Raw genomic sequence first — 13,745 nt, forward strand, 5'->3', positions numbered from 1 at the left:
AACAATGATGATTGAGACTCAGGGATTGGGTAAGGATGTCAATTTCGCACCTTGATGCAATTAATGTATGCAATTAATGTCTCCATATAGCCAAGAAATGTGGAGGGCAGGTATGGTCACTATTTTATGGATAAACGGATTTTTATTCTTTATCTCAGTCTCTTACTTTATTGAACAGGTCACCTCTTGGCTGGCAGCAGATAGTAACAGCATGCTGCGTGCCTGCCTGCATTTGTTTGTGTGTTTCAAATTCAGGTTTCATCTTCATTTGTATAGTGGTGAGGGAAAAAAATAGAATAAATTCAGGTTTCAGCAATCAGAGATGACTAGATGACCCCACTTAACACCCGTTCCCTGTTCACACATAAAGTTTATTCAGAATGATACTCTAATGATATTAGTGAGTTATTGATCTGATGTTTCACCAGGCTGTTTGGCAGGTCAAGTGTTTCTAATTAAATTTTCATTGATTCTTGAGAAACAGCACTAAAATGAACAAGGACTAGATTTGAAAGCTCCGCACACAGCACACAAATATAAATGTAAATACAAAATAAATTATTTGAAGAGTTTTTTTTTTTTTTTGTCTTTTTGTCTTTTTTCATGACCAGCAACGGATCGCAACCCTCAGTGTCACGCCCGTACCGGACCGGGACCGGCAACGGGATTGCAACCCTCGGTGTTGCCCCCGCTCCTCGCTCAGCCAGTGAGCCGCCGGTCTGCACGTGGGATCCGAACCCTCGGCGGGAGCGCCGCCGTGCTTCCCAAGCGGCGCACTGTAGCAGTGCGCCACCGGGCCGGCCCTGAAGAGTTTTTTAAGGTTGATTTTCAGCTTTTTGCACACCCGTCCCCAATTTTAAGAAATCCAAAGTTTCCTTATAAAGACTCTTAAAAGCTAAAATTTCTCAAGTGTTTTCTGATTTTTTTTTCACCTAAAAAATTTATTAGATGGCCAAATGCAAAACGATTAAAAAAATTTATCTAGCAGTATAATATTGTGGACAAGAGCTAAGACTCTAAAATGAATCTATCTCCCTATCATGAAATCCCAGACCCGTCATTTACTAGTTTTTTAACTTTGGGAAGTTTTTCAACCTCTCTATATCTGTGCCTCAGTTTATCACTTATAAACCCTCATAAGGTTGTTGTGAAGATGAGATAATCCATGTAACACTCCTCGAACACTACCTGGCGAATAGTAAGAGACCAGTAAATCATCATTTCCCTTTGTTCACTCAGCAGAAAAAAAGCTGGCTAGCCAGCCGGCTGACATTCTTTTCCTCTCCAGAATGGTGGTGGTATGGTGCATATACACACCAGGAAGATACCTCTTTTCTGAAGACACCTTCAAGTGAGTATTCTGGAATTCAGTGGTGCTAATGTATCTTGCAAGGCAAAATCTGGTGGGCAAGTAGACATTATGATTGGAATTTCAAGTAGTAGTATATGGAAGTGCTGAACCCATTTAAATCTCATTGTGTCAGGTAAGGATGTCTCAGGAATTGCAGTTTCCTTAACAACTGAAAGGCAATCAAATTCAGTGTTTCTGAGCGCACAAATAAAGTCAGGCTAAATCCCTTTGCAAAAAAATGCAAAACAATAAATATAAATGTTAAAATGCAAAGCATTTTATGGAGTGCTTAGGTTTTTGTTGGACATCCCCTCATTTCTAGACAACAATTCAATCATTTAGACCAATTTCCTTCAAAGTATGTTAGAAAAGCGTACTAGTCCTGGAGCAAGATAAACAGGTCCATAAATTAGAGAGAGTTGTTAGAAGAAGACCCCATAGCAATCTCCCTTAGCTGTAATTATCAGCTACATTTTGCAAAGAATGCTAATTTGTCCATGAAAATTAGTGTGCCCCTAGGCTAATAGCCCTTATTTTCTTCTGAGATTCTAGAATGATATTACTTATGCTTGTAACTACCTTTGCTAAGCTTAAGAACCATGGGAAAACCACTTTCATGTAATGTTTGCGACTTTTTTTCTCTAGCAAGTTTTGGCGTGGAATTTCCAAGCCCATGGGTTAGGAAGCTCTGGCTTCAGCCCTGAAATTCTGCATTTCTTCTCTTTCCAGAATCCTTTACCTACTGGGCAGCCTTTTAGCTATCTTCGTGGCAAGGCAGGGCCTCTCCTGGCATGGAAACCTGCCTGGTGAATCCGCCTCTCAAGGGCGTGTCAGTACCATTTCCTGGAGCAATCTCACAGGGTGGCTCCAATTTCCATTTCAGTTCAAATACTTTGCTCCCTCTTCTGAAGCTGCCAGACCTGCTCCTGCTGCTGCTCAGGTAACTCTCATCTCTCCCTGGCACAACTGTGGGTAGAGGTGGTTGATAAATGTCTCCTACACATGTGCCTGCCTGCCTGACCTTTCTTTCACTGTCTTTCTCTGTTTTTTCCTTAGGGAGAGCATCTGGGGAGTCACTTGTTGACCACGGAGAAGACGATGAGCTCAAGCTATTGGAGTGAGACCAGCAGCAGCAGCTGTGGGACCCAGCAACCCCTAGAGGTGCTGCAGTGCCAGCCCCAGCATCACCGCTGCTACCATCAGTCAAGCCAAGCCTGGCAGCCTCCAGAAAAAAATGTAGTTTATGAGCGAGTGAGAACCTACAGTGGGCCCATGAACAAAGTGGTGCAGGCCTTGGACCCCATCAGCTCCCAGGAAGTGCTCTCCCCTCTCAAAACCACCTCCTCCTGCCAAAATTTGGTTTGGAGTGACCACTCACAGGTATCGCAAAGACAGCTATGCTGGGCTAGCAGAAAGGGGAAATCTTGAACCTCATTTCTCTTCTTCCTTTCTGCTTCTTTGCCTCTATTCTACAGGTTATCTCTTGGTGGACTGCAGTTGAATTTGCATTGGACAGTCACCCAAATTTCATCTCTTCGCTGTTCTTTCATTTCCCAGTACCTGTGGTTGTTTGTTTGCCAGTACCAATGATTTTCATAATCTAACCAGAACATAGGAGGGCTCATTTTCTGTTGGATTTGTTTGGAAGATCTGGTCTGAGATATCCTTTTGCCCCTACAGTAAAGCAATCCTCAACTCAAATGCAGTAGTTTTTTAGAAGGTTCCCACTGATTGACTTTGTATCAGAAGCAAACAGGTTTTTTGTATCAAATATGGTGGTGCAGGGACAAAGGTATGTATGGAGTGACGAGCAATTCCTTGTGTTCAGCAAATAGTATGCTACTCCAGGATAAATGACAGGTGCAAATGTCTGTTTGAATTGTCATATGTGTTTCATCTTCTGAAAAGGACACATTGATCCTTGTACAACCTAGGTGAATAATTTATGGAATTTTAGTGGAAAGGGTACTCAAAGAATGGATATATGAGGAAGGCAAGATGTAAGCGCATGAAAGCTACAAAAGATGGAACTCTAAAATACCCTTTAAAATGAAATAAATTTGTTTTTAAGGGTTTTCTTTCTTTTTCTTTTTTTTTTGCAACAGTACCTGTGCTAATAATCTTGCCAATAAATGAGAAGTAACATTGCAAGACATAAAACGAACAGCTTTATGTCTATTTTCATTCTTTGACTCTCTTTACATTAAATGTGCCTGTCTTTTAGCTTTCTGGAAACTTTTCACCAACCTGAAATTAAGTTTTCAAATAATTTATACTGCGAAGGTCTCAAAAAGCAACCATTGGGATACTATCCTATGTTGCATTATTATACCAATTGGTAGCAATATGGATTATCTCTCCAAAAACTACAAATTTAAGTAAGACATGAAGTGACATTTCTAAAGTGCATAATAAAATTATTTTTAAAAAAATTTTTCAAAACTATAGATAACCCCAAAACTCCAAATGCCACAATTTTACTCTTATTTCACTCTTAGCTTAATTTTAGGGAAAAATGTGAAAAGAAATCTAGGATTTACTGTCAGTTATTCCTTGGTTGAGAAAAACTCTACCTGTATTGAGGTCAAAGGTAAGAAAATAAAAAAAGGTCAAAAATCCTAGTTTGTATAAGTGATAATAATAATGCAAGTGTACATGCTAATGTTCAATATTAGGACATGTTCAATATTAGCACAACAAAGTGAGTGTCACTTTTATTAGATAGGAGCCCAGAACAATAATGAGATGGTTGAAAACAACAATTACTATTATCATAGGAATACTAAAATCATCCTGTTTCTCATAGTTACTTAAATATATTTAGCCTCTTTTCTTGCCAACTCACTAGAAATAAAAAGGTAAGTAGATACACATTTAAAAGCTGAAATTTGGCAAATTATAAATATTGACTAGAGAACAGTTTTTAGGATCATGCTTTAATGTTTGCTCCTTGGTTCCACTTTCCCTTTTAATAATCCCAGAACCAAACTGCTTGAGCTTTTTAAAAAAAACTTTCCTTCTTCTATCTGATATTTGCCAAAGTGATCCTGAGGAGACTGTTTCCATTCTGAAACACAGATCCCCATAGAGGAGTTTATAATGAACCCTATGGACCGAAAGTGTGGCCACAGAAACTGGGATAAGAGATTGGAATTAGGAGCATTGTGAAGTGTGAAGTTATTTATGATTGAAAAGAAAGAAAAGTAAGGTCTGGGTGTGGGTGAGTGGGGTGAGATTCAAGCAATGTGGTAAAGAAAAAAAAAACAAAAACACCTTATTCTCTTAGTGAAACAATAAGAGAGAAAATTTGGCTATAAAATTTCAAACTTAGTTGGATATAAAAGAGCATTCACAAATCTACTAAAAGAGAATATGGCAAGATAGCTTTTAGAGAGCTGTCACAGAGAATAATGTAACTGGGAAACTTTTCTATTTTATTTCCTTTCTCCCCATTTATTGGTGGGATGGCATTGTGTAAAGTAGTAACTGGATTTGCTCTAAAATTGTCTTCATGCTGATGAAACGGGTAAATTGTGAGGGCAGCTTTATTATGTATCACGCCAAGCACAGGCAAACAGTATATATTACTCCAAACCTTTTATTCATTTTATGTTTTAATGAAGTCTGTCCTTAATATGCTATGTTTCAGATGAGTTGGTATGTAGCACTTATTCTGATGCCAGAGTTTGTGACTGTGGCAGCTATGAAAATGAGTATTACAATCGATTACTGGTCATCATGAATTAAACTTTTACCTCGTTTCTAGCATTTTAGTATTTGGATGACATTCAGAGAACTCATGAGATTTTAAAATAAATATTGCCAGTAGTTAAATATGCTCCTTTTGAGAAACCAAAATTGATGCCACCCTGGTTTTCTTCCTAAATTTTAATTTTAGCTCATATAGTAGACATTTTAGATTTAACCAAATGCTTTTTGCAGCACTTTAGTATTTTCTATTTCTGGCTTTTCATGTTTTTCCCCTATTGTCTTCTTGGGCATTAAAATTGTGTTTATAGGTATAAACATATTTTAAATTTCTCTGGATACATGATGTTTCTTTGTTTCTTGTCTATAATTGATCAGATATATTTTATGGTTTTCTCGGTTATTCTTTTGTCTGATTGATAGGGTGTTTCTCAGAGAAAATTAAATGTAGAAACCGGTTGCTGGTGAAATTGTCTAAATTAATGGTAGAATTTAAATTACTGGGTTTACCCATATGAACAGGTATAATCAGGCACAGGTGTAACCAAGGTTTCAGATGCATTTTAGAACTGAATGTGGTCTCGTAAATACAGTAAATGAATAGAGTTCTAGAAGCTACTTAAAACAAAAGAAAACAAAAACTCTTACAGTTCAACCTTTAAAAATCCTTAAATATTAACCTACCATAATTAACTCAAAATGAAATACAGCCTTTCATGAACAGCGTTGATTTGAATTACTCATTGGACTTATGTTTTTCCTTTCCGCTAATTTAGATTTTCATGAAGTTCAAGATATCTTCCATGTGTACAGAGGAGCTCTGTTGTGTGACAGAGAAATGGATCAAAATAAAATATTTTTTAATGCCAGTAATTAATTGAATACATGTTCATTAAGTGTCTGTTTTGTAGGAAGCACTGTGATTTTCTCGATAAATACCATTCACTTATACAGGGAGAGTCCACTTTGAGGACAGACATACAAGGATTAGTCTGTAGGTGTCCCATATGTCTATCTATATTTCTTTTTAAAAGATTATTTTGTGTTGTGGCCATCAATATTTAGCTGAATAAAACTTGTTTTGGTGCAAGAAGGGATTTTTTAATGTATAGATTATCAATGTATGTATTCTTTAGAATTTGAAACTTGAAACCAAATCTAACTCTAGAGAGCAGCCTAGGGGAAAATATAGATTAATTAATTGCCTCTGTTCTCAATAATTATTCAGCTGGGGTTTACCTTTGTTTATATATATTTTTTCTTTTTTATTCAGTTGCAAAGATGGTGGATGGCTCCCCTACTGTGCCAGGATTTCTATACACTATCAGAAAATTTTCCTGTTCTGTGGGGAGGGGTGTGTTGCTTTGATAAATTGTTGTTCAAGGGCGTGGCTACTAAAGTGAATGATTGTTCAGGGAAGTAGGTTGCCTAAAAAAAGAATGAGGTCATAAAATAAAGGGAAGGAGTTTTCAGCTTTGGTCATCCCTTTCGTGCTTACAGTTAAATGAGGCCAAAGAGATTGCAGGTGCAACTAATTGGTGGGTGAAAGTGCCCATGGCAATTGTCTCTTGTTTAAGGGAGGTCTGATAAATTGCCGTTTTCAGTCAGTGGCACTCACAAACTGTCACTGTGTGTGTGTGTGTGTGTGTGTGTGTGTGTGTGTGTGTGTGTGGCAAGGTTGGGGGGGAGAGGGAGCAGCAAGGGAAAGGGAGGGGAACTTTTCCTTCAATTATCTTGGTTCAAATTTCTTTTCTTGACAATTCATGGTAACAACTGGTAGATGTGCCATGCTCTTAAACCCTATTTAAAAGTTAAAACTTTTATAAACAAATATATTTGAGCCAACTTTTTCTTCACACCAGGAGCTATCCCAATAGAGGTCCTTTTTTGACTTCCAATGGAGCATACTCATATATACTTATAGTTTTTAAAGACAAAAAGCATGCACTCCAAAGGGACTAAATATTTTCTCTCAGTCTCCTAGTTTCCTTCAGTAAAAGAAGAGAAAGAACCCAGGAATGAGACTCTTAAATGAGGGATCTGGCTTGGGGAGAAGGAAGGAGGGGAAGTAGTTAGTTCTATTGTTAGTACATTCTATTGCTTTCTATACATGAAAACGGAATCACATATTTTATCCTAAATGAAGGAAGCATTTGTTTAATCTAAAGAGAGATAATTATAATTTACACGTAACATGTTTCTTATATAAAGTTCAGAATAACATCTTAACAATAACCTAAGGCAAGTGTTTAACCATGTTACTGGCTTTGTAAGATTATAACAAAAGCATCTCTCATACTATTCAGGGAATTTATGGCAGTTTGCCTCTGCAAATTCTGTCAGCGTAAATGTCAGGTGGATTTTAAAGATATTGCCTCTTTGGAAACTGTTCAGCATATACTGCTCCTAATTCGCTATTACTACTATCAGTGATTCTTATAGTCATTGGAACTGATGGAGCATTCACAAAGCTCTCACGATTTACCTTCCTGGAACATATTATATAGTCTGTAAGTAAAGTTTTAAAATCCAAATTAGACAACGTGAAAGAGTTCCATGTTCATTTCAACAAGCTTACAAATATTTAGAAAACAAAGTCCTGCACCATGTATGTAATGTTCTCTGTTACCTAGTTCTCATTCCCATCAGTCTCTCCTTTATTTATACACTAAGGTCTTGAGCTCTTTGACTACAGCTATAAACAGGAAAACGAAAGCCAATAAGTACTGACGGAAGAGTTTCAGATTTTGCAGAGTCTAAAGAGCAGTCACAGAGAACATTGTATGGAGAAAATGTCCAGGTCTATGTGGAATGTCTCAGGGAAAGCTGCAAATAATAGACGTGCAATGATGAGGTGGAATTTGGCACAACAGGACTATGAAGCAGTCTAGTTGTAGTGCCTAACTAAGAATATAAGCTTCAATTTTTTCTTTTTAATTTTTTAAGTTTTAAATTTTTAAAAATTTAGTTTTTAAAAAATGGACACATTGTAATTATACATATATATGGAGTACAATTTGATGTTTCAGTATATGTGTGTGTATATGTATATATATAATATATATATGTTGTACAATGATCAAATCAGGGTAGTTAGTATATTCATGACCTTATGTATTTATCATTTCTTTATGGTGAGAATATTCAAAAGCCTCTCTTCCAGCTATTCTGTAATATACAAAACTTTGCTGTTAACCATAGTCACAAAATTGTAATTTTGTGCCTGTTGACAAACCTGTCCTCACCCTATCCTTCCCCCTACCCTCTCCCCAGTATCTGGTAATCTCTGCTTCTATTATATGTATATATGTGTGTGTATATATATATATATATGTGTGTGTGTGTGTGTGTGTGTGTATGTATGTGTGTGTGTATATATATATGTGTGTGTGTGTGTATAAGATTCTATATATGAGTGAGATCATGTGGTATTTATTTTTCTGTGTTTGACTTAACATGATGTTCTCCAGGTTCATTCACGCTGTTGCAATTGACAGGACTTTGTTCTTTTTTTATGGCTGACTAGTATTCCATTGTGTATATATACCACATTTTCTTTATCCACTTATCCATTGTTGGACACGTAGGTTGTTTCCATATCTTGGCTATTGTGAATAGTGCTGTGATAAATGTGGGAGTGGAGCTATCTCTTCAACATACTGATTTCATTTCCTTTGGATATATACCCAGTAATGGGATTGCTGGATCATATGGTAGTTTTATTTTTAATCTTTTGAGGAACTTCTGTACTATTTTCCATAATAGCTGTACTAGTTTACAACCCCCAAAAGTGTGTTCCCTCTTCTCCACATCCTTGCCAACACTTTTTTCTTTTTTTAATCTTTTTCATAATAGTCATTCTAACTGGAGTGAGGTGGTATCTCAATGTGGTTTTGATTTGTATTTCCCTGATGATTAGTGATATTGAGCATTTTTTCATATACCTGTTGGCTATTTGTATGTCTTCTTTTGAGAAATGCCTGTTCAGCTCCTTTGCCCATTTTTAATCAGGTGATTTGTTGTTTGCTATCGAGTAGCTTTAGTTCCTTATATATTCTGGATATTAACCACATGTCAGGTGCATAGTTTGCAAATATTTTCTCCCATTCTGTAGGTTGTCTCTTCACTCTGTTAATTGTTTCCCTTGTTCTGGAGAAGCTTTTTAGTGTGATGTAATCCCATTTGTCTATTTTTGCTTTTGTTGACTATAATTTTGAGGTCTTATTTAAAAAATCCTTGCCCAGCTCAATATCATGAAGCATTTCCTCTATGTTTTCTTCTAGTAGTTTCATAGTTTTGGGTTTTACATTTAGGCCTTTAATCCATTTTGCATTGATTTTTGTATATGGTGAGAGATAGGGAGTCTAGTCTCATTTTTCTGCATGCTTTAAACTTCTTGGGTTTAATTTCTGGTAAAGGGACTTGCTAGCCATATGCCTTAGTTGCCTTATCTGTAAAATGGCACAATAATAACACCTAACTCATAGGATTGTTGTTAGAGTCAAATATGATAATACATGATGGAAAATATATAACATGGTATCTGGCACATAGTAAGTGCTAAATACTGTATTACTGTGAATTAATCAGTTGACCTCTTAGGACCTCAGCTTCCTCATTTGTAAAGCAAGGATAATAATACCTTCCTTCAGGATTGTGGTGAGTATTAAATGAAATGTTATGTGACGGTATCCATCATAATGTCTAACATGGAGTTAACACTCAATAATTTTCTTTCCTTTATTTGTATTATTGATTTCTAAAAATACAGCCAACAAAAGCCCATTGCTGCACAGACAAGATAATAAACTAAATGAACAGACTATAAAATAAGAGTTCCTTTGACAATGGAAAAATTGGGTAAATACATATGCTTGAAAGGCATATTAAGGCTCTACTAGCTAAGAAAAACTAATGAGGAAAAGCATTAAAGTAATTTTCTAAAATATGTGGTATATGATCAAAAGACTGGAACTGCACAAATGTATTTATAATGTTTACTGGAATAAATATCCTTCAGAAAGAATAATTTGAAAGTTCTCATGCTCTTAGAGTCTTTGAACTTGAGCCTCAATATTTGAGATGAAGTTTTTAATTTGTTGTTGGTTTTCTTTTTCCTTTTTTAAATGTAAAGTGACATCAAGCATTAAAGCTTGCTTGCAGTCTGCTTCTTACCTGATGTTTCCTCTAGAGATGCACTTCCAATGTGGCAGTCACTAGCCACATGTGGCTATTTACATTTATGTTTAAATTAATTAAAATCAAATAAAATTAAATATTCAGTTCCTAAGCCAAACTAGCCTTGTTTTAAGTGCTCAACAGCCACATGTGGCTAGTGGCTACTGTATTGGACAGCACAGATATAGAACACCTCCATTATTGCAGAGAGTTCTACTGGACACTGCAGCTCTACACATTCAAACTGCTCATTATTTTGATATAGTAATACTCCTAAAATCATTACATTAAATGAAATTTGTAGTGGTACAAACGTGTGATCAATGTGTAATGGGCACATAGGAAGGAAACAAAAAATGAAGCCACAGCCCCTCAAAGTGTAAGTTTAGAGTGACTATTTCAGTAGAAGGAGAATTGAATTCATAAACCTTTAAGAGAAGAGCTGAATGAAGGATTTATGTATGTATGCACACGTCTATTGTTTTATCTATATAATTTTTTCCCAGAAGTCCACTTTTTGAAAGAGCAAGGTTAAAAAGGGGAAAAAGATGAAAATACCACTCCCTCCCCAGTAAAAATGCATCTTTCTTTCTTTTGGGCACATGATCTGGGTTTCATAGCCTCTCTGGGACTGCCTCTTACTCCCCTCTTACTTAACCTACTGAATTAATTTTGAACTTTATAGTAAGTAAAAGCTCAATATCATTCCCATTTTTACAAATGAGGTAACCAAGGCACAGAGATGTTAGGTGATTTACCCAAGTTCATTCAGCTAGTATATTGTAGAACTGGGATTTAAATAGAGCAGTCTAGTTCCAGGTCTACGCTTGTAATCACTATGCTTTGGTGTATATTCCTGGTCTACACATTTAACTCTTATTTACATTACAGTCTCTGATATCTGATTTATTACTGTATTTCACGACCATTTTCTTGTATGTGCTCCCATTATGAACCAGATAAAATTTTTCTGGATGTGAACTGGGACATAAATAGATAATGTAAATAAACATTTCAATGCTTTTAAAATATTATGTTGTTTACCAAGGAGGTATATATTTTTTGTTCTTCAGAATTCTTTTTTTATATTTTTCTCATAAATTTTATTGATTGTTTTATATCAAAATATACAATGCTCCAGCACTGGGTAATGAGTTGATTACTTTTTAGCTGTTTAGTGTCAGAAATGCATTGGGAGACTTTGATGGAAATATTATGAAGAAATAAAATCTGTTTGTACCTTATTATGAAATTTATGATCTCAACAATAAAATGGCATTTGATTTGTAATTGAAACTTTTAAAAAATGTTGATAATCAGAATCCAAAGTTAGGTTCAAAATCCTCACTTTGATGATACTGAAGGGCCCTTTTAGGACCCATCCTAATTTACAGTCTGTCTCCCACTACCCACCTCCTCCCATCTTGTGTTCCAGACATACTGTACTGCTCTCTGTTTCTTGAATAAACTGAGCATTTTGCCTCCCTCCCCACCCCTGCCTTTGTTTATTCCATTCCCTATAAGACGACGCAGATACATATAATACTGAGTGTAATACTTCTGTGGTCATTCTTTCTCACTGCCATGAATTATACACTTCTTGAGGGTTGAGATTTTTTTCTTTAAATCAAAATTCAAAGACAAATCAAAATAAATGTTTTGGAAAATAGAATGGAACTGGAAACTATATGCCGGGTTCCCCCCCCCCCCTCTCTTTCTGCAATTATGGCTTCCAAAAATGCCTTATGATGGCTACCAGCAGTGGCTTTAATAAAAATACACAACTTAACTGAGATTGTTTGTGGGTTTCACTCTATGCCCTCTCTTTGAACTGAAAATGGAAAGTAAGACACAAATTGCCTTTTTTGAAAATGCGAACAACACATAAACATAAGGAAGCTATTTAATAAGTGCATTAGTTTTCTTTTCTAGTTCTTGGACCCCATTAAGCATCTGAATTTTACTTGTTAGTATTTGGATTATACTTTTTTTCCCTGTGGACTATTATTTATCATTACTTATTAGGCAAATGTTGTTAGAGGGGTTGCTACTCTGATCTGTCATTACATCATTTCCTTGGAATCTTGTTGTGATACTTCGTTTAACCAAATTATTTTGAAGCTGCTAATTCATGTGCTTATAGAGATACTCCCTCCAACATCAATGCTGCTGAAATTCTGTCTTGGTGAAGTGCTTTTGTTTATTGAATCTTACTCAGTTACTCTTAAGTGGTTTAGCATGTCACGTATGTGCCTAGAGATTCCTTTGTAACAACTTCTACACTGTTCAGTACTCATCCACACACCAAAACACATTTAGAACTGTCCAAGGAAAGATTTTTATCTCAAGCATAGTATTCACCCATTTCTCTTCTAACATAGACCTCAGCTTGAATGCATAGCTTCCTGCATAGAATTATTTTAAATTGCTGACAAATCTAATTATACCTAAGAATATGTTCTCTAGAAAAGTTGCTTAAATTCCCTACAAGCACCTCATATCACTCCTCTGCCCAAAAAACCTTCAATGACACCCAGAGTCTATCGATTTCTTAGTCTGACTTTCAAGGACCTCCATAATCTGGCTCCTACGGACCTTACTTCCCAGAAATCCCCTTCTAGTGTCCTATGTTTTCAGCCCAAATGTAAACCATTGTTCTCTAAATATAGCCCCTAATTTTCCACAGCTATGTCTTTCACTCATGTTGCTCTCACACCTGAAATGTCCGTATCTCCCACCCTCACCAATCTGAACATGCTGAAATTACACCAATTTTTAAAAACTTCCCTCAAGTGTAACCTTGTGATCCAATCTCTGATTATCCCAAGTTGAAGTTATCTCTCAGCCCTCAAAACTCCCATAGTATAAACTCCTTATAACTCTTATGGTACTCTACTTAATTCTTACTTCTAATCAGTTTTTATCCTCTACCTGATTATAACCTTGATGAGTGTGAAGATTATATTTTATCCATCCTTTACATCTCTCTCAATGCTATTACATAAGTAGTGAAAAAGTACAAGTTAGTACTTGTCACATATATAACCAATACAATAAAAATAATGTCTCATTAATAGATGGTGTTTTTTATTTTTCAAAATTCTTTCATATAATTATTTACTCACTAGAACTCCAAAAAGTAAATAGAAAAAGCATTACACTGTACAAATTTCATATTGTACAAATAAAGACAATATGCGTTGTATATTATTTCTCTGTTATACAAATAAAGAAACCAAGGCTCTAATAGCTCAAATAAACTTGTCCAAGTTAGCACAGCTAGTTAATGAATGTCCTGAGTTTAGAAATCACCTCCTGATATTTCCACTACACCAGCTAGCTGTCTCCCTTAATTACCCTCAGTTAGATATTAAAATGTTTTCAAGCTTAAAGACGTTTATATTTTTTGATTTCAGCATATCACTTGATGATAACTACATGTTTCCCATTTTAATGTTTCATTCTAATGTTCTAATGTTCCATCATCAGAATGGAACATATCAAAAAT

The 13,745-nt window shown here is 35.8% G+C and overlaps 1 protein-coding gene across 2 annotated transcripts in view; it reads left to right on the forward strand.

Moving 5' to 3' along the window:
• The first annotated feature begins 2,192 nt into the window (after nt 1–2,192).
• POF1B (premature ovarian failure, 1B) overlaps nt 2,193–13,745 on the forward strand; it is a 71,523-nt gene continuing 59,970 nt past the window's right edge. The window contains exons 1-2 of one of the 2 annotated variants that reach the window (XM_008576365.1): nt 2,193–2,291; nt 2,408–2,731. In XM_008576365.1, coding sequence (XP_008574587.1) covers nt 2,450–2,731 — 282 coding nt within the window. In that variant the 5' untranslated portion in view covers nt 2,193–2,291; nt 2,408–2,449. The remainder of the gene's footprint in view (nt 2,292–2,407; nt 2,732–13,745) is intronic. The other variant, XM_008576363.1, reaches the window with a different exon arrangement.

The sequence above is a fragment of the Galeopterus variegatus genome, unplaced genomic scaffold, assembly GCF_000696425.1.
Source record: "Galeopterus variegatus unplaced genomic scaffold, G_variegatus-3.0.2 Scaffold1339, whole genome shotgun sequence".
NCBI classification, from domain to species: Eukaryota; Metazoa; Chordata; class Mammalia; order Dermoptera; family Cynocephalidae; genus Galeopterus; species Galeopterus variegatus.